Source organism: Otolemur garnettii, unplaced genomic scaffold (assembly GCF_000181295.1).
Source record: "Otolemur garnettii isolate 467f Iridium unplaced genomic scaffold, OtoGar3 scaffold00140, whole genome shotgun sequence".
Lineage (NCBI taxonomy): Eukaryota > Metazoa > Chordata > Mammalia > Primates > Galagidae > Otolemur > Otolemur garnettii.
Window position 1 is genome coordinate 3,752,019 of NW_003852535.1, and position 19,318 is coordinate 3,771,336.

General features: G+C 54.5%; 3 protein-coding genes across 5 annotated transcripts; 2 read left to right on the forward strand and 1 right to left on the reverse strand.

The window, feature by feature from the left end:
• The first annotated feature begins 329 nt into the window (after nucleotides 1-329).
• Nucleotides 330-5,034, forward strand: B3GAT3 (beta-1,3-glucuronyltransferase 3). 2 transcript variants are annotated; one of them, XM_023518491.1, is made up of 6 exons: nucleotides 534-629; nucleotides 1,774-1,948; nucleotides 3,306-3,666; nucleotides 3,851-4,141; nucleotide 4,283; nucleotides 4,533-4,624. In XM_023518491.1, the coding sequence occupies exons 1-6, from the start codon at nucleotides 548-550 to the stop codon at nucleotides 4,622-4,624; spliced, it is 1,002 nt and encodes a 333-aa protein (XP_023374259.1). In that variant the 5' UTR covers nucleotides 534-547. The 2 variants fall into 2 exon arrangements, with proteins under 2 accessions (XP_003798770.1, XP_023374259.1); XM_003798722.2 differs by lacking the exon at nucleotide 4,283 and having other exon boundaries at nucleotides 330-629; nucleotides 4,533-5,034.
• A 557-nt stretch (nucleotides 5,035-5,591) lies between these two features.
• Nucleotides 5,592-8,408, reverse strand: ROM1 (retinal outer segment membrane protein 1). The gene is made up of 3 exons (XM_003798724.2): nucleotides 7,285-8,408; nucleotides 6,224-6,470; nucleotides 5,592-6,137 (listed from the first exon to the last, which is right to left on the reverse strand). The coding sequence occupies exons 1-3, from the start codon at nucleotides 7,872-7,874 to the stop codon at nucleotides 5,919-5,921; spliced, it is 1,056 nt and encodes a 351-aa protein (XP_003798772.1). The 5' UTR covers nucleotides 7,875-8,408; the 3' UTR covers nucleotides 5,592-5,918.
• EML3 (echinoderm microtubule associated protein like 3) lies at nucleotides 8,405-19,257 on the forward strand. 2 transcript variants are annotated; one of them, XM_003798723.3, is made up of 22 exons: nucleotides 8,405-8,709; nucleotides 9,919-10,090; nucleotides 10,167-10,427; nucleotides 10,517-10,627; nucleotides 12,279-12,346; nucleotides 12,518-12,641; nucleotides 12,845-13,015; nucleotides 13,459-13,528; nucleotides 13,614-13,724; nucleotides 13,967-14,062; nucleotides 14,438-14,593; nucleotides 14,747-14,888; nucleotides 15,314-15,465; nucleotides 15,548-15,673; nucleotides 15,755-15,886; nucleotides 16,589-16,656; nucleotides 17,228-17,316; nucleotides 17,388-17,485; nucleotides 17,612-17,699; nucleotides 18,215-18,313; nucleotides 18,598-18,728; nucleotides 18,812-19,257. In XM_003798723.3, the coding sequence occupies exons 1-22, from the start codon at nucleotides 8,688-8,690 to the stop codon at nucleotides 19,013-19,015; spliced, it is 2,691 nt and encodes an 896-aa protein (XP_003798771.1). In that variant the 5' UTR covers nucleotides 8,405-8,687; the 3' UTR covers nucleotides 19,016-19,257. The 2 variants fall into 2 exon arrangements, with proteins under 2 accessions (XP_003798771.1, XP_023374258.1); XM_023518490.1 differs by lacking the exons at nucleotides 18,598-18,728; nucleotides 18,812-19,257 and having other exon boundaries at nucleotides 18,158-18,229.
• The last annotated feature ends 61 nt before the right edge of the window (nucleotides 19,258-19,318 follow it).

Genomic DNA, 19,318 nt, shown 5'->3' on the forward strand with positions numbered 1-19,318 from the left:
TGAAATGTGGACCACAGGAAATAGTACAGATCCTGGAATCAGAGTTTCTAGAAGGAACACTGCAAGTTGTCCTGTGGCAATGACATCATTCGTGCCAACCTGAGTTTCTTATCCATAAAAAGGGGACAGCCGGACAGATGAGTAAGAAAATCTGAGCACAGGGATTGGATTCCCTGGCCACGTATTGGGTTGCTAAAGCGATTCTGCGTTCAAGGGGCGGTCTCGAAGTAGCTCCCACGTGCTGCCACCCGGGCTTCTGTCTGTTGGCCAAGCGCGCTTGACACGCCGGATGTTACGTCACTGTCCCATGGTTCCCGGGAACAGGAGGTGGGACGGAAAATCAACTTTAGGAAAGGACGCTAGATGACCGGAAGTGGGTCTCAGGTGACACTGCCAGGCCCTGCTGTCAGGGAGCGGGTCGTGGAGCGCCAGAAAGGCGGGACGCAGGGCGGGGCCACTTCAGGGGCGGCGCCTACGGGCGAGCCGGGGCGGGGACCCCTTGTCCCCTCGCGGTCCCGCCCGCTTCGGGGCCCGCGGCGGCGCGGCCATGAAGCTGAAGCTGAAGAATGTGTTTCTCGCCTACTTCCTGGTGTCGATCGCCGGCCTCCTCTACGCGCTGGTGCAGCTCGGTGAGCGAAGCGGGGCGGGGCTGGGGTGCTGTGGGCCGGCCCGAGGGCGCCCGCCGCTGTGCATCCAGCCCTGGGGATGAATCCCTGCAGACACCATTCATCCCGCTCGTCCCTTCGGTCGGCCGCCTGCTGCCGCGGCGTTCTCCCCTCTTTAGAACACTCCGCGGCTCCCTGCCGCACCTCGGATGAAATCTGGACTCCTTCCCGGAGCCTACAAGGCCCCTCATGTTCCTGCTGCCGTCTGCCTAGCCAGCCCCATTTTCCCACTCTCCCTCCCTCTGCCCCAGCCGTACTGCTTCTTGACACTATTTCTAAAACCCCACGCTCATTGCTCTCTGAAGCTCTTGATCTATTCTCTCTGCCTGCGTTGCTTTTTTCCCTACTCTTACCGGGCTGTCTTTCTCATCCTTCAGGTCTTAGCTCTAATGTCACCTCCTCAGATGTGTCTTTCCTTACCACTAAGCTAAAGTAACCCCTTCTTATTCCCAATTCCCTTTTTTTCTCTATACTGTTTATTTATTTTCTTCATGGTCCTTAACATAATTTGTAATGGTTTTATTAATTTGTTTCTCTGATTAGTGTTTGCTTCCTCCACTCAAGTGAAAGCTCTATGAGGGCAGGGCCTATCTCTGTTTTATTCCCTGCTGTATCCCCAGCACCTAAGCAGTACCTCCGAGGAGGAATATTCAATAAATATTTATCCAATGATGGAATCAGTGAATTTAATGATGAGTCTTTGGTCACACAGCGAGGGAAGAGGCAGGCTCTTACACAGGGATTTCAGGACAGTGCCACTTTGTGATCTTCCAGTATTTGAAAGACTGTCCTATTTAAGGACATCCACTTGTTTGTTATGAGTCTAGAAGGCAAAACTAGAGTGAGCAGATAGGAGGGATGGAGGCAGATAATCAGAACAATATCCTACTAAAAATTGTAACAGATGGAATTTATTAAAGATGGATAGAAGCTGTTGATTGAGACAGTGACTTCCTCACATTAGGGCTGTGGAAAAGGCTACTGGAGAAGTTGTGTGCAGATTCCTCTATTGGCTAGGAGGTAAATGAGAAAGTTATGGCCTTTTGGGATGCTGAACATTCTGTGGTTCTCTGCCCCCATCCCCTTTCCCCATGCTTCCTGGGACCAGGCCAGCCATGTGACTGCCTCCCTCCCCTTCGGGCAGCAGCGGAGCAGCTTCGGCAGAAGGATCTGAGGATTTCCCAGCTGCAAGCTGATCTGCGACGCCCACCCCCTGCCCCTGCCCAGCCCCCTGAACCGGAGGCATTGCCTACTATCTATGTTGTTACCCCCACCTATGCCAGGTATGGGCTCTGGTGCACCCAAAAGGGTTGCATCGACCAATAAATTGGAGTTGATTAGGAGAAGTTTGGGGAGCCACTGGGCTGGAAGATAGTCCTCAAACTAAAGCATGCCAAACAATAAGACAAATGAACCACATCTTTACTCATAGATTTATGGGAAAATGGTGGTTTTTCTGTTACAAGAGATCTGGCTATACTATTATGTGAAATACAGATTTCCTGCCTAATTTTAAGACAAAATAATTAAATTTCAAAGAAATTTGCCAATAAGCTAACTTTCTCTTTAGGAATCCTTAGGTGAGAAAGTTAAAAAAACCCTCACTAAATTAAAATAGAAAGGGGCTTGGCAGCATAGTCATACAGGGGTATGAAATAGTTATACCAGTTATTATATACAGTGTGTTTACTTTCTACAGGCAATGTACTTAGTGTTTTGATTTTGTTTTTGTTTTAAATCAGAATGTAACTTTATTACTGAAAAAAAAAAAACAATTAGGGGCTCAGCACATGTATCACAGATTATGGCGCCAGCCATATACACGGAGGGTGGTGGGTTTGAACCCAGCCCAGGCCAGCTAAACAACAGCTAAAAACAACTGTAACAAAAAAATAGCTGGACATTGTGGCGGAAGCCTATAGTCCCAGCTACTTGGAAGGCTGAGACAAGAGAATCATTTAAGCCCAAGAGTTTGAGGTTGCTGTGAGCTGTGACGCCATAGCATTCTACCGAGGGCGACATAGTGAGACTCTGTCTCAAAAAAAAAAAACCAAACCAATTAGGGATGTGGTTTTGGATCTGTAGCCAAAAGGGCCTGGAATCAGATGGCTGCCCCGTCCAGTTGCAGGGGGCTCTAGATGTCACCCTGACATACACACACCACCAAGCTTGGGCTGGGCAGGCACGTCTGAAAGATAAAGAAGCCCAGAAGAGGCCAAACCATACATTCCCAATTTCTTCACTAAACTCAAATCTCTCTTCTTCCTCTGGAGAAGAGTGAGTCAAGGGATCTCTAAAATAAATTCCTTTATCTGGAAATGCAGCACAGAAGGAAAAGAACCTGTTCTACTTGTGTAAGTTTCAAAGCTGGGCTTCATACTCAGATCTATCTGGTCCCAAAACCTGAGCCCTAAGTTTATTGTTTTCCACAGCCAAAGCCCTGGGGTTGAGGTAGTCACCAACATGGACTGGAAGAATGGGCAAGAGAATGTCAGCATGAAGCTGACAGGCAAAAAAGGAGGAGTTTGGGCACTGGCCAGAGAAAGGCCATGAGGGATGCTAGTGACAGCCCAGGAGAAGCTGTCAGGAGTGGGCAAATGGTGCCTATCCCTTCTCTCCTGCTGCATCTCTCCCCTGCAGGCTGGTACAGAAGGCAGAGCTGGTGCGGCTGTCCCAGACATTGAGCCTGGTGCCACGGCTGCATTGGCTGCTGGTGGAGGACGCTGAGGGTCCCACCCCGCTTGTCACAGGGCTGCTGGCTGCTTCTGGCCTCCTCTTCACACACCTGGTGGTCCTCACACCCAAGGCCCAGCGGCTTCGGGAGGGAGAGCCAGGCTGGGTTCGGCCCCGTGGTGTAGAGCAGCGGAACAAAGCCTTGGACTGGCTCCGGGGCAGAGGGGTTGCTGTTGGGGGGGAGAAGGACCCGCCACCACCTGGGACCCAGGGAGTCGTGTACTTTGCTGATGATGACAACACCTACAGCCGGGAGCTCTTTGAGGAGGTGAGCACTGAAAGGGATGGGGTAAGAGGCTAAATGGGGCCACCTTCATGCGTTACCTTGGTTACCAGTGTTGCTGCTGGATGAGAAGTGGGAAGCAGTGGGCAGAGGGTGCCAGTAGCCCTTTCTGCTGCCCTCTTTCCCATGAGCCACCCCTCTCTGTTTCTTCTTTCCTGACCCCCGGTAGATGCGCTGGACCCGTGGTGTCTCAGTGTGGCCCGTGGGGCTGGTGGGCGGCCTGCGATTTGAAGGCCCTCAGGTACAGGATGGCCGGGTTGTTGGCTTCCACACAGCATGGGAGCCCAGCAGGCCCTTCCCCATGGATATGGCAGGATTTGCTGTCTCCCTGCCCTTGCTGTTGGCTAAGCCCAATGCCCAGTTTGATGCTACTGCTCCCCGGGGCCACCTGGAGAGCAGTCTCCTGAGCCATCTTGTGGATCCCAAGGACCTGGAGCCACGGGCTGCCAACTGCACTCGGGTAAGAGAATGGAAGTAGCCATAGGAACCTGGCTCTGGATGAATAGGTGATGGGACAAATAGGATGAGCACCTAGGAAATGGGAGTTTAAATCAGGAGGGACTCTGCAGATCTCTGATCAGCCTTGATTGCTCTACTGAAGGGTAAGCTGGGAGCCAGGGAGGATAAGTAGCCTTCTGCTACTCCATCTCCCAGAGTCCTAGAAACCCATGTGATGCAGAGAGGGTGAACAGATGAGGCTCTGTTTTACACACATGCTGCCCTTCGCACTTTGCAGGCTACACTGTATATGTAGAGGGGGTGGAGAACCCATTTTACACTGAGGGCACCGGAGCCTGTCTGTGGCCAGTCATGTGGCTGGCCCCACGCTCACTGCAGCACTCCTGGCACAGGTCCTGGTATGGCACACACGGACAGAGAAGCCCAAGATGAAGCAGGAGGAGCAGCTGCAGCGTCAGGGCAGGGGCTCAGATCCAGCCATTGAGGTGTGATGGCGACCCCACCCTGACTACCACCTCACTTCAGGCTCAGACCTTGTGGGACTGGGCCCCAGGCCTGCCCAGGATGTGGTTTTCCAATCCTGACCCCTCAGAGCCAGAGGTGCCCGCTCCGCCCCTCCAGGCCCAGGGCCTGGCCTTGCTGCTTCTTTCCTCCCCCAGCCTGCCTTGTGGTACTATCTACAGACTGGGCACAAGTGGCGTATTGAGTTAGGTTGGCCCTGTCTGGGTGGTGCAGAAAGATAGATGGACTCAAGAGGGAGGGCAGCAGAGGAACTCAGTAATTTATTGGGGCTTGGCATGCACTGGGGGGGCTGGAGGAGTTGGGCTAGACCCTCCCCACCTGAGCATGCTGACCCCTCCCTCCTACCTCCAGAATAAAGAATCTCAACCTGGAGGGGCTGCTTGTTTTTCTTCACTTCACATGTCTGGTTCTTGTTTTCTTTTCTTTTTTTTTTTTTTGAGACAGAGCCTCAAGCTGTCCCCCTGGGTAGAGTGCCATGGCATTACAGCTCACAGCAACCTCCATCTCCTGGGCTCAAGCGAGTCTCCTGTCTCTGCCTCCCAAGTAGCTGGGACCACAGGCACCCGCCACAATGCCCGGCTATTTTTTGGTTGCAGCCAACATTGTTGTTTCGGCGGGTCCGGGCTGGGGATTTGAACCCGCCACCTTAGGTGTACGTGGCTGGCGCCTTAGCCGGTTGAGCTATAGGCGCTGAGCCTCTTGTTTTCTAATCCTATGGTTCAGTGGTTCTCAACCGTCCTAATGTTGCGGCCCTTTAACACAATTCCAGTGGGTCGCGACCCACAAGTTGAGAACTGCTGCTATAGTTGGTGGGTATCTGTTCCTGCACAGGCTGAACAAGGGTCAAAACTTGGGAGGTCTGACTTCTCCATCAGACAGAAACCAGTTCTCCCAGGGGCCCCATCACCTTGACAAGAAAGAGCAGTGGCTTCCATCCAAAAACTTTTATTGAGTTTGTGTACCAGAGGCAATCTCTAGGCCTTCCCATGTTACTTTCTCATCATTCTGTTCTTTGCTGTTATTCTGGTTGCAAGGGCTAAGCCCCAAGACAGCTGCTTTTCTCTCTCACCCCTGTCGACCTACCTGACTATCCTCAATTCCATCCAGCTCATCAACTATTCCTAACCTTTCTAATCCCAGGGACCCTCCCCCCAACCTGGAGTCTTGGTAAGGAGTTGTGAGATTTCCAGACTTGTCCATCCCACCTTCTTCCCCCCTTTTTCCAGCTTCACCCCCCTATCCTATGCTGTAGGCCACTAGGCCTCAGGTAGATCCTCCTTGGGAGATGCCTCTTCTGGTGGGGCTTCCTCAGGTGCTGGCCTGTGGGCAACCCCTCCCTGTAGCCATGCTGTTTTCAGCATATCTTTCAGCCCACTAGGAAAGAGATAGCCTTGGGTCTCTCCTTCCCCATCAATGGCCCCTCCAAGCCCCTCCAGTGCTGTTTGCAGGTACCGCAGGCCAACAAGCACCAGAGCCTGTAGGGGAGGCAAAGGGAGAGAGTCAAGGAGGGTTGGCTGTTTGAGGGGTCCCAGGTAGAAGGAGGCCTCAGATGCTGACTCACCTGCAGCAGGAAGGTGACAGCCAGCATGCTGCCTAGTGTGCTGGCCAGGTCCTGCAGGTGCCCCAGCAGCACCTCATGGCATCCTTGGGCCCAGAGATTTAGGTTGGGGTGTCGGGGGTCGAAGAGGGGGTGGGCATAGGGGTCTGAAAGTTGACTTTGCAGGCAAGGCCGAGGTGAGTGGGGGTTGCAGCAAGAGAAAGGGACTCCATCAGTCAGGTATAGGCCTTCAACATTGCTCTGAATCCGGCTGCAAAGGGAGGGGCAGGGGTTAGGATGTGTGAAAATAGATGACTAGGTTAGAAGCTGAGGTGCACAAAAGTTGAGCATGGGATAATGATAGTTAAACATTTACTTACTGCTTCATTTACATGCTAGTCAAGCATAATTCATTTATCTTCACAACAAATCTATAAGATCAGTACCTATCTATACTATACAATAGGTTCTATTATCTCCATTTTACAGATGAAGAAATGGGCCTACAGTGGTTTGGTAACATTCCCTGGGTTGCATAGCTAATATATTTATATTTTTTTGCAGTTTTTGGCTGGGGTTGGGTTTAAACTCACCACCTCCGGCATATGGGGCTGTTGCCCTACTCCTTTGAGCCACAGGAGCCACCTGCATAGCTAATATTTTTATTTTATTTTTGAGACAGAGTCTTACTGTGTCACCCTCAGTAGAGTGCCATGGTGTCAAAGCTCACAGCAACCTCAAACTTTTGGGCTCAAGTGATCCCTGCCTCAGCCTCCCAAGTTGCCAGGACTATAGGCATCTACCACAACACCCAGCTATTTTTTTTAGAGACAGGGTCTTGCCCTTGTCAGGCTGGTCTTGAACTCCTGAGCTGAAGTAATCTACCTTCCTCTCAGGAGAGTGCTGGGATTACAGATGTGAGCCACTACCCCTAACTCTACACAGCTAATAAATAGCAAAGCTGTAACCCATTCTTCCAGTCATTGTGGTCTACTTATTGCCCATTTGGGTGAGGTGGGGTTGCAAGGCAGCAGGAGGGAGCCTGTCTGGGAAGGAGGAGGAGGAGAGAGAAATAAATCACTCACTCAACCACGTCCTGGTCATTGGGGTCCAGGTAACGGCTGCTGACCCACTGGACCCCAAACCAATCCTTGTACCCATGGCGCCCACAGCAGTGGTGCTTCAGCTGCAGCTCATCCATCAGCCGTTTGGCATGACATCTCCCCGGCACCTCTGTGTCCTTGTAGTGAGCCAAGGCAGTTCCCAGGCCTTCCTCTAGCCCCTGGTCCAGACTCCCAGGCAAACCCAGGGCAAGCCCCAGGGCAAGGACCAGGAGCCCCCCACCCCCAGCAGTGCCAGCCACCAGCAGTGGTCCCAGGACCCCTCTCCAGGGAGGGTATCGAGCTGCATCCAGACTTGCCCGGCTGGCTCCTGCACCCCCGAATCCTGTGCCCAGAGCCACTGCACCGGCTGCGAGGGCAACCTGGGGTAGGGCAGGGAACCGGCAAGAGGGAGCCAGGAAGGTGCCAAGGTGCGACAGCTGGACCAGGAGGTGCCCGCTACAGAGAAAGGTGAGGCCACCGGCCAGTGCCAGCAGCCAGGAGAGTAGCCAGAGCCCCTGCGCCAGGCGGATGCGGGGCTGGAGGGGCAGCACCAGCGGCAACACCGGCGCCATCTCCCATCTCTGCCCAAGGGAGTGCGGTGCTGTCGGGGAGGGAGGTTGGCCAGGGCAGGATGCTGACTCAGCCCATCCCGGCTTGAGCTGGGCTAATGCCACCCTGACCCCAATACCCTGAGCATCCTTCCACCCTCAGCTTTAATAATCTGCCGCCCTGTCAGCCCCAATTCGGGATGTCTTGGCTTTGCCCCTTAGGAGAAGCTCCGCCCTGGGCAGAAGGCACGTTTCATGACCCCGCCCCCACCCACTCACGGAAGTGGGGGGCTGGTCATTTCAGTCCCGAGGGGCTAAGGACTGCGGAGAGCGGACCCCAGGGCCCGTACTCCCTCCCCGATGCCCTGGGAAACCGGAGCGAAATCCCGGAAGGGCCTGGAGGCCCGAGGCCGGGAGCGGGTGAGGGGTCAGCTGGCGGGGCCCGCCCCCGTACTGAGCAGCCAGGCCCGGACAGGGAGGGGTTAGCAGGCGGCCCGGCCCCTCCGGACCCGCCCCCCCTCCCGCGCTTCCTGGCGGCTCCGCGTCCGGCGACTGTTTGTGCGGCGGCGCTGGGGCCTGAGACTGTCCCTGCCACCCTCCCCAGGGAGCCGAGAACGGCCCCGGGAGCGTACGAGGGCCCAGCGGCCCGGGTGACTGCTGCCCCGGCCCCACAGCGCCCCCTCCAGGCCCCTTCCCCGCGCCTGACAGCGCCCCCTCGGGGTGGCACGGCTCTCCGCGCGCGCCCCGGGGTGCTTCCCTTTCCCTTCTCCCTGGCCATGGCCCCCGCGGCTTAGACGCCTCCTCCGACGCCGGCGCTCCGAGCAACCGGGGGGCCGGATGGACGGGGCCGTGGGGCCCGGTGAGTACGGGGCGGGGCGGGCGGCGTGCCTCTTCCCGAAGTGCCCGGCCGTCGGGCACCGCCGGAGCCCTACGACGGCTGTCTGGAGGCATCCCCGCGTGCTCCTTCGTCCCGGGGACTCTGAGCATCCTCCTCAGTTTCTCAGATCGCCCTGCTTAGTTACTTTGGGTACTCCTGCTGTCATTTCGGACTTCCCCAATATCATCTTGCCTTCCATATAACTTTGGGCCGTTTGAAGGTTTTGTGACACTGTCGTTACTCTGGGCCTCTTCTCCTGGTCCTGCAGGTCTTTTTACTTTTGACCCCCACTGGTTAGCCGGGGACCTTCACTGTGACTCTGCTCACCTCTGATTCCTCTTTTGTTACCCTGGATTTCTTCCCTGGGTCTTCAGTATTATTCTACTCTCCTTCCCTCTCCTTTTTTCAGTGTCCCGGCACAGTTACTTTACTTCTGCTGGAGATCTGAGCTTGCTGGTGGGGGGGGGGAGAGCGGGGGAAGGCTGCAGTCCTTCACTAGTACCGTGCCTCTTTGTGGCTCCCACGTTCCTCGGCAGTACTCCATATTTTCTCCCTGGTACTCCATGGTACTCCCAGTATTTGCGGAGGATGAGAAGGCAGCAGGAAGGGAGCTTTGCCTGCCTGCCCTGCCAGAAGGAGGCCCTTGATCCTCTACCACCATCTCCTCTTTGGAGAAGCCTCCAAAGCTGGGGCTGCTTGAAAGGGGCAGTTCTATTGGACAAATAAAAAGTTGTGTGGTGGCTCGGCGCCTTGGCTCAGCGGCTAGAGCGCCAGCCACGTACACCGGAGTTGGTCGGTTCGAATCCAGCCTTGGCCTGTCAAAGAACAATGACAACTACAACCCCCCCACCCCCCACCAAAATAGTCAGGCGTTGTGGCGGGCACCTGTAGTCTCAGCTACTTGGGATGCTGAGGGAAGAGAATCGCTTAAGTCCAAGAGTTTGAGGTTGCTGTGAGCTGTGATGCCACAACACTCTACCCAGGGCAACAGCTTGAGACTCTGTCTCAAAAAAAAAGAAAAAAAAAAGGCCGCGCAAAGGAGTAGGGCACTGGCCCCATATGCTGGAGGTGGTGGGTTCAAACCCAGCCCTGGCCAAAAACTGCAAAAAAAAAAGTTGTGTGGTGACAGAATCCCCTCAACCTTTCTCCAGGTACTGGGCACATTCTGAGCACTTCTTGCCTCTTTCCCAGGTGAGGGCCCTGCTCAGGAGGCCCTGCAGTCCTTGAGCCAGCGAATTGGGGTGCAGGAGAAGGAAATGGAATTAGTGAAGGCAGCCCTGGCAGAAGCCCTTCGCCTGCTTCGGCTGCAGGCGCCCTCCACTTCCCTCCAGGACTCTGGCACACCAGCTCCTATAAGAGACAGGTATACTGTCAGCACATTCCCCTTTCCCTCCTTCCTGGGGTGCCTGGGGCACCAGGTTAATTCACCATCTCTCCAGCAATCCTGCAGTCCCCCCAGGACTGCCACCCACATGCAGCCCCTCCTTGGTGAGCAGAGGCACCCAAACAGAGACAGAGGTGGAGACTGAGCCATCCCCTGGACTCCCTGGCCTGAGTAATGGTCCCCCAGCCCCTCAGGGGGGCAGCGAAGAGCCTAGTGGGACCCAGTCTGAAGGAGGGGGCAGCAGCAGTAGTGGGGCTGGCTCCCCTGGCCCCCCGGGGATCCTCAGGTCTGTGCAGCCCCCTCAGCGCACTGACACGTAGGTATTCTGTGGCAGGGGCTGGGAGGGGTGGGAGGTTTGTGGAGCACAATTGGAAGGAATAACTGTCACCTATTCACTATACCTAGGCCACGAAGAAATTCTTCCTCCTCCTCCCCCTCAGAGCGGCCTCGGCAGAAACTCTCCAGGAAAGCAGCTTCCTCAGCCAACCTGTTATATCGATCAGGGAGCACAGAGAGGTGGGTGAGACTCCCACCCAACCCACCCAGCCCTCGGCTAAGGCTCTTGAACTTCTACATCCCTCACCTTCCTCCTCTGGGCAGGATGAGGGGACCTCATTGCCCAATAGGAAGAAAGGAACAAGAAATCCTAAGGTTCCTTCCATGTACCAGGCATTATGCTAAACCCTAGACCTCCTGCATCTCACTCAGTCCCCACAACATCCTTGGGGGGTAGGTGGTCTCATGTTGTCCATTGCATGAGAAGGAGGCTTAGAGAGGGTAGGTCATTTGCCTGGGGTCACATAGCTAGTCAGGATTCGAACCCTACTCTTCTTGACTCTAGTTCCCCTGCTCTTTCCATCATATCACAACACACCTGAGATTCCAAGAGACTATTCCAAAAGCACCCCTGATTTTCTTTCTTTTTTTTTTTTTTGAGACGGAGCCTCAAGCTATCCCCCTGGGTAGAGTGCCATGGCATCACACTCACAGCAACCTCCCACTCCTGGGCTCAAGCGAGTCTCCTGCCTCAGCCTCCCAAGTAGCTGGGACCACAGGCGCCCGCCACAACGCCTGGCCATTTTTTGGTTGCAGCCATCATTGTTGTTTGGCGGGCCCGGGCTGAGGATTCGAACCCGCCACCTTAGGTGTATGTAGCTGGCGCCTTAGCCGCTTGAGCCACAGGCGCCGAGCCAGCACCCCTGATTTTCATGAATGGCTGTCCTCAGAGTTTCAGCCCTCCCTCCCCCCAGATCTACCAAATACCAATCTACTTACTTCTGGAGGGCAAGGGGACATTCTAGTGGCTCAACATAGTTATCTCATAGTGTGTAGAGGCCCCAACACACCTGCATGTTCATTCTACCTCTGTCCTTAGGCTCTACATTATTCTCTGAAGAGATTTTATCACCTTATCATTATCTAATGACAGTGATCTCTGGAATTCACCTGTTACTTTTCTCTTGAGAGATAAGGATTTTCTAGCTTACCTCCCAGGTCCCTGAAAGGCAGGGCTGGTGTACTTTCTGGATTCACTTTGGTCTCATTTTATTTTATTTTATTTTTATTTATTTAGTTAGTTAGTTTTGAGACAGGACCTCAAGCTATCCCCCTGGGTAGAGTACCATGGTATCACAGCTCACAGCAACCTCCAACTCCCGGGCTCAAGCGAGTCTCCTGCCTCAGTCTCCCAAGTAGCTGGGACCACAGACGCCCACCACAATGCCTGGCTATTTTTTGGTTGCAGCCGTCATTGTTGTTTTGGCGGGCCCAGGCTGGATTCAAACTTGCCACCTTAGGTGTATGTGGCTGGTGCCTTAGCCACTTGAGCTCCAGGCGCTGAGCCTGGTCTCATTTGGGAAAGGGAAAGGTCGATAGCCAAAGGACTGATGGTTTGGAGGAAAGAGAGAGGCTCCGGCACTGTGCATTGCCTCTTATAAGTTTGAGGCCTTATGCTGCGCTCTTAGCCCCTTCAACCTCAATGTTATCTCTTAAGTGGAACTAAAAGTCCTCATCTACTCTAGGGCTCTGATGCCCATAGTGCAGTGAGCCTGCAGAGGTGACTGTGGACTCTGGAGTAACTCATCTTGTGTTCTGCCCCTCCCCACTCAGGCGCTGGGACCTGACCCCAGTCCCTTTCCCAATCCCTGTCTTTCTTTCTTCCCAACAGCCGTGGGGGAAAAGACCCTCTTTCCAGCCCTGGGGGGCCTGGGTCCCGGAGGAGCAATTACAATTTGGGTATGTACCCAGGGACAGAGAGAAGCACTTGGATGACAGAGTCAGGGTTTGGGATGCAACCCCAGGAACTATTTTTGGGTATCTGTGAGGTATGGTGGGTGGAGTTCTGCTTTGGCTTTCCTGGAAGGAAGGCTGCAGGGTGGTGGTTGATACCCCTGCTTTTCTCTGTAGAAGGCATCTCAGTGAAAATGTTCCTTCGCGGCCGCCCTATTACCATGTACATCCCGTCTGGCATCCGCAGCCTTGAGGAGCTGCCCAGCGGCCCACCCCCAGAGACACTCAGCCTTGATTGGGTGTATCCTACCCCCTCCAATCCCGTGTGAATCACCTTTGCCACCTTGGGACCCCCTTCTCTTTCTTTACAGTTTTCTCCTGTGTCCATGGGGACAGGGAGGCTTCTGAATCCTTCCTCTACCATCCTTCGACTGATGGTACTGTCTCCCCCTGTTCCTCCTACCCTTGATCCGACCCTTTCCTTGACTGCAACCTTTAACCTAGTTATGGGTACAGGGGTCGTGACTCCCGCTCTAATCTATTTGTGCTGCGCTCTGGGGAGGTGGTCTACTTTATTGCCTGTGTGGTGGTGCTGTACCGGCCTGGGGGAGGCCCAGGGGGCCCTGGAGGTGGCGGCCAGAGACATTACCGGGGGCACACTGACTGCGTTCGATGGTGAGGAGCTTGGGGCCTGAAGCCCAGGGATGGGGGCCTTGGCAGGAAGAGGGTCTGGGTGGGTATGAAGGAGCAGGTGAGGAGAGTTGCCTTGCTCTGCAAGAGTGGAGCAGTCTCTTAAGAGACCCTTTCCCTGCTCGGCGCCTATAGCTCAACCGGCTAAGGCACCAGCCCCGGACATCTAAGGTGGCGGGTTCGAATCCCCAGCCCGGACCCGCCAAAACAACAATTATGGCTGCAACCAAAAAATAGCCGGGCGTTGTGGTGGGCGCCTGTGGTCCCAGCTACTTGGGAGGCGGAGGCAAGAGACTCGCTTGAGCCCAGGAGTTGGAGGTTGCTGTGAGCTGTAATGCCACGGCACTCTACCCAGGGGGACAGCTTGAGGCTCTGTCTCAAAAAAAAAAAAGAGACCCTTTCCCTAGAGTGTCTCCTTCCCACGTTAGCCTTGCAGTTCACCCCGATGGTGTTCGGGTAGCCTCAGGACAGACAGCTGGAGTGGATAAGGATGGAAAGGTAAGGCCGAAGTCAAACACCATGCAGACATGCAGAAATTGAATCCGAGTATTCCTTCTCACACCTTCCCCTTCTCTTCTACCAGCCCCTGCAGCCTGTTGTTCACATCTGGGACTCAGAGACGCTGCTGAAGCTTCAGGAGATTGGACTAGGGGCCTTTGAGCGGGGTGTGGGGGCCTTGGCCTTTTCAACTGTGGTGAGCTGGCCTCAAAGCTTCTGACCCCCATTCTTGCCCTGGAACCCCACTTTTGCATATCACCAGGAAGCCTGGAAAGTTCTGGCCCTCCTGAACCTTGCCCATCCAGTTCTCCTGAGAAAGGGATATATGTCAACTTCTCCTGCCCTCTCTACCTATGATGGCACCCCCTGCCTAAACACTATGAGCCTCCAGTCCTCCAAGGTTTACCCAGCCCTTCCCCTGTGGCCCCAAATCTGCAGGATCAGGGTGCTTTTCTATGTGTGGTGGATGATTCCAATGAGCACATGCTGTCCGTGTGGGACTGCAGCCGAGGAGTGAAGCTGGCTGAGATCAAGGTGAGCTGTCCAGGTGGTTTACAGGGGCTGTGAGGTTAGGGTGGAATTAGTAGAGTGCAGAGAGCTCCAGACTTATGCATATATTTACTTTTTTCTTGCTGGGTCACCTGGGGCATACCTCCTACTATCTCTGGGCCTTGTTTTCTTCATCTGTGATATGGGGACTATAGTTCTGACCTCATAAGTGTTAACTTGGGGTGATTAATCATGAGTGATAGAGAATAGTGCTCCTAGGGGACCAGGGTTTTGAAGGAAGGGTCATGTTGGGGTTTCTGGACTCCTGCAGGCCTGCTGTCAGGATGCAAATTGAGGAGAGTCAAGTAAGAGGAGGGTGCTCAGGGCTTGGATGGGCTGAATCCGGTGTCTTTCCTTCAGAGTACAAATGACTCAGTCCTGGCGGTTGGCTTCAGTCCTCGTGACAGCAGTTGCATTGTCACCAGTGGGAAATCTCACGTCCACTTCTGGAACTGGAGTGGTGGAGTAGGGGTTCCTGGGAATGGGACCCTCACCCGGAAACAGGGTGTCTTTGGGGTGAGGCGTGGATGAGTGGGAACGAATGGGAGGGCAGAGTGAAGGAGGAAGGACTGGGCTGAGTACTGTAGACCCTGATGCCCCCCAGCACCCTCCAGCCTATGACCTTTAGTCTTTGCCCTTTCTTTTGATCTCTGCTCTCTTCCCCCCTAGAAATACAAGAAACCCAAGTTTATCCCTTGTTTTGTGTTCCTTCCTGATGGAGACATTCTCACCGGGGACTCAGAGGGAAATATTCTCACCTGGGGGCGGAGCCCCTCAGATTCCAAGACCCCAGGCAGGGGCGGAGCTAAAGGTATTTGGCTGGGTGTGACATCTGGGAGATCTAGTAATTGAGAGGGTCTGTGGGAACAGAGGAGAGGGTTTCCCATCCTTTTGCCTTCAGAGTTGATAGTTCTCTGGGGTCACTGGTCTAGAAAGATGGGGGCAGTATGGCAAAGGAGGAAGGGCCGGGGCTTTGAGTCTGCTGGATCTTGGGTTTAAATCCCAGTTTTGCCACTAGTTGCCTGGCCTCTAGGAAGTTACCTCACTTCCCTAAGCCTCAGATGTTCTGTCTATGAAATGGGAAGAATAACAGATGTGTTGGCAGCATGAGGACTAAAGATGGCATTCATTGGTTCACAATGGCTGGGAGTTACTACTGTATTGTAATAGCCAAGGCTGCCCCTGTTCTCTACTCCCCTACCCCAAGAACATGACCCACTGGGGCTTTATCAACAGAGACCTATGGGATTGTGGCGCAGGCCCATGCTCACGAAGGTTCCATCTTCGCCCTGTGTCTTCGGCGGGACGGGACAGTGCTGAGTGGTGGTGGGCGGGACCGCCGGCTGGTACAATGGGGGCCTGGGTTGGTGGCCCTCCAGGAGGCAGAGGTGAGGGCTAGGCTGGGGTCAAGGGAGGGAGGAGGAAGAGGAATGGTCAGTGGGCTCTTGACACTCTGCCCCCACCCTGCAGATCCCTGAACATTTCGGGGCTGTGCGGGCCATTGCTGAAGGGCCTGGCTCTGAGCTGCTGGTGGGAACCACGAAGAATGCCTTGCTGAGGGGAGATCTGGCCCAGGGCTTCTCCCCTGTAATCCAGGTTGGGTAGCTAAGGGCTTGGGGGAGAAGGGAGGGCAGAGGTGTTGGAGGGGGCAGGGGTGATAGCCATGCTTTATTCCAGGGCCACACTGATGAGCTCTGGGGGCTATGCACACATCCCTCCCAGAACCGCTTCCTCACCTGCGGCCATGACCGGCAGCTGTGCCTATGGGATGGGGAGGGCCATGCACTGGCCTGGAGCATTGACCTCAAGGTAGAGGCCTGTGTCCTTTGATCTTCCCTGCCATACCTACCATGACTTCTGGGTCACCACTCCTTCCTCAATATCCCCTTTCCTTCTGCTACCCAGAGGCAGCTAGTGTATACTAGTATGGCTGTACTGGCTGCTCAAATAGTAACTTTTCTGATCCACAAAAACTGATGCCTCTAGTGCTTCTTGGGTACTGCCTGTGCTTGCCCCCCACCAGGACCCCTCAGACCTCCTCTTGGCCCAGCAACTAAATGGTTAATCTTCAGCACAGCTGAGGCCTCAGTTCTTAGTCCTGATAAGGCTCCAGTGACTCTCTGCCGCATCCCAGGTTCCTTGTCCCTCTCTTCTTCATCTCCTTGGGGAAGCTTTGAGTTATCAAAAAGATAAGGTAGCCAGCCAGCATGGTGGCTGACACCTATAATCCTAGTACTCTGGGAGATTGAGATGGGAGGATTGCGCCTGAAGTCCCAGCTATGTGGGAGGCTAAGGTAGGAAGATTGCTTGAACCTAGGAGTTTTAGGTTGCTGTGAGTCATGATGACACCACAGCACTCTAGCCTGGGCAACAAAGTGAGACTGTCTCAAAAAAAAAAAAAAAAAAAAAAAGAAAAGAAAAAAAAGGGACAAGGCATCCATTCTGGTTCCTTCATTGGAAGGTTATCTTCTTGAATTTGAATTTATCTTCTTCTTCCCTCTCTCATCACAGGAGACTGGTCTCTGTGCTGACTTCCACCCGAGTGGGGCAGTTGTAGCTGTAGGACTGAACACTGGGAGGTGAGAGGGAGCTTGGATTCCTGGGAGGGAAACCAGGGAGGCCTGGGAAGTGGGCAAGCAGTAACCACTGCAGTTTAGAAGCCAAGGACTGTACCTTTCCACTCCTCTGTGCTTCCTCCTGAAGCCCCTGCAGCCTGTGCCTCCCCTGCTCTCCTGTATAACTGTCTTCACCCTTCCCCACAACTGTTCTCTCCTCCAAGCCTGGGAGTAGAGGAGGTGGCAGACCAGGATAGAGAAGCAGAGGGAATGGGAGGGGCACAGGAGAGACAAACACAGGGAAGTGACAGGTTTGTAGAAGCCAGAGGCTCTTGTAGTTGGCCCCTGGCCTATAGTTTCTTTTTCTCTTTTCAGCCAGCATCAGAAGCCACTCAGCTTTTATCTGCACTTAGCCTCTCCCCATTTTCTAGCATAAAAAGGCAGTGATGGCCTCTTTTGCATCATAGCTTTCTGTGGGGCTCTCTGAAGTTTTCTGATTTGGACACCCCCCCCCCCACCTCCACCCTGGGCGGCCTTGCTAAGGGTAATCCTGCTTTTTTGCTTCCCTATCTGCCTCCACCTGTCTCCCTTCCAGGTGGTTGGTTTTGGACACAGAAACCAGAGAGATCGTGTCTGATGTCACCGATGGCAATGAGCAGCTCTCAGTGGTCCGGTACAGCCCAGGTGGGAGCCAACCCCACCCTGGACTTAGATCTGTCTCTGGCCCTTCCCTCTCTGAGTGACTGTATTTGCAGATGGGTTGTACCTGGCCATTGGTTCCCATGACAACATGATCTACATCTATAGCATTTCCAGTGATGGTGCCAAGTCTAGCCGCTTTGGCCGCTGTGTGGTGAGGAAATGGGGTGGAGGATGGGGCATGGTAACAGCAGGTATACTCACAGGGGCCTAATACACTAGGGAACCCTGGGGATGGGAGTGGTCACAACATTTTTAAACTATTGACCATTGCTCCTAGGGTCACTCTAGCTTCATCACTCACCTGGACTGGTCCAAGGATGGGAACTTCATCATGTCCAATTCTGGGGACTATGAGATTCTTTACTGTGAGTGGCAGTGGGTTTGGACATGGGGAGAGGGTAACTGGAGTGGGTTTAATTTTTAAGGGGTGCTCCTGGTTGGGCAGGGATGAAGAATACTTGGAAAGCTCCAGGCAGAGGGGCTATCAGATAGAGGTGAAGATAGAGATGGAGTTAAAATGGAATTGGAATTGTAAATATGAGAAATTTTGTGATTTGGAAAATCTCAAGAAAGAGTGATTGGAAAAATTACGAAAAAACAAGACAGAGTTCATGTCTTGTTAACTTGAGGGAGTTGAAAAATGCACTAAGAAAAGATTGTTTTAGAAAAGTTTCTCAGGGCAGGTATGGAGAGCTTGACTTATCTGGGGAGGAGAACTTCAGTGAGAACTCTGGAAGCACATGGGGTGGGATTCAAAGGAGGGTGTAGGGAGTGTCTATCACTGGCTAACTCAAGCCAGTCTTTCCAACCTGGCCTTCTCCAGCATCTTCCCGACTGAGGGCAGGGTGAGAGCTGAGCTGGGTGGGCTCCCTATCCCCAGGGGACGTGGCGGGAGGCTGCAAGTTGCTGAGGAATCGCTATGAGAGCCGAGACCGGGAATGGGCTACCTACACCTGTGTGCTGGGCTTCCACGTCTACGGTGAGCAGGGGCTTGGGGATGCAGAACCCTGCAGGAGGGGTTGAGGAATAGGTTGGGGAGGGAGTCAGGTCTGGACTTGGAACGCTGGACTTATGTCCTGCCTTGGGGGCGTCCAGAAACCTGCAGATCAAGCCCAGGAGGCCTCTTGGCCCTTGGAACTAGGAAGGATTGCCCAGAACGTGGTCGTTGGGTGGCCGCGGCTGCTTGAGCGCTAGGAAGCGTATAGCTCTGGCTCGTGGTTGGCGGTGGGGAGGAAGCCGGGCTGAGGCCAGCCACTGTGCTAGGCGTGTGGCCGGACGGCTCGGATGGAACCGACATCAACTCCCTGTGCCGCTCCCACAATGAGCGCGTAGTGGCCGTGGCTGACGACTTCTGCAAAGTACACCTTTTCCAGTACCCATGCGCTCGCGCCAAGGTGAGGCCACCAGGGGCCCCCACAGCAGGTCGGGTCGGCCCGGGGCTGCGCTGCCGCCGCAACTTGACCTTCACTCGGTTCAGGCGCCAAGCCGCATGTACGGGGGCCACGGCAGCCACGTGACCAGCGTCCGGTTCACGCACGACGACTCGCATCTCATCTCCCTGGGCGGCAAGGACGCCAGTATCTTCCAGTGGCGAGTGTTGGGCGCTGGGAGCGCGGGGCTAGCGTCCACCACGCCCTCTCGAACCCCTTCCCTGTCTCCCGCCTCGTCCCTCGACGTCTGATCGCTGCTGGACTGAACCGATTGGCCTTGTGGTGCGGCCCTGCCCCGCCCAGATCTCCCAGGACCAGGGGTAGACCCTTTCTTAGACTTCGAGACATTCCCGTTCGCGTATTTTCCTGGAGGGTACGAATGGCACCCCTACACACACTGTATAGGCAGGCCCGCTGGCTGAGCCGGGCAGCCCCAGCCTGGGCCCTGACTACCGCTGCCTGCTGAGGGGCAATAAACCAAAACCAAAGTCGCTTCTCGATGCTTTGTCGGGCGCGGTTGGGCGCCTCCGGGGCTCAGAGGGGTGGGGAATGAA

Bases quoted from the DNA above. Each gene is read 5' to 3' on its own strand.
- B3GAT3 (XM_003798722.2), top strand. From the start codon at position 548: ATGAAGCTGAAGCTGAAGAATGTGTTTCTCGCCTACTTCCTGGTGTCG. The intron at 630-1,773 runs GTGAGCGAAGCG...TCCTGGGACCAG, and splicing joins CTACGCGCTGGTGCAGCTCG to GCCAGCCATGTGACTGCCTC. The intron at 3,667-3,850 runs GTGAGCACTGAA...GACCCCCGGTAG, and splicing joins GCCGGGAGCTCTTTGAGGAG to ATGCGCTGGACCCGTGGTGT.
- ROM1 (XM_003798724.2), bottom strand. From the start codon at position 7,874: ATGGCGCCGGTGTTGCCGCTGGTGCTGCCCCTCCAGCCCCGCATCCGC. The intron at 6,471-7,284 runs GTGAGTGATTTA...CTCCCTTTGCAG, and splicing joins AATGACCAGGACGTGGTTGA to CCGGATTCAGAGCAATGTTG. The intron at 6,138-6,223 runs GTGAGTCAGCAT...CCTCCCCTACAG, and splicing joins CTGTCACCTTCCTGCTGCAG to GCTCTGGTGCTTGTTGGCCT.
- EML3 (XM_003798723.3), top strand. From the start codon at position 8,688: ATGGACGGGGCCGTGGGGCCCG. The intron at 13,725-13,966 runs GTGAGCTGGCCT...CCAAATCTGCAG, and splicing joins CCTTGGCCTTTTCAACTGTG to GATCAGGGTGCTTTTCTATG. The intron at 17,317-17,387 runs GTGGGAGCCAAC...CTGTATTTGCAG, and splicing joins AGTGGTCCGGTACAGCCCAG to ATGGGTTGTACCTGGCCATT.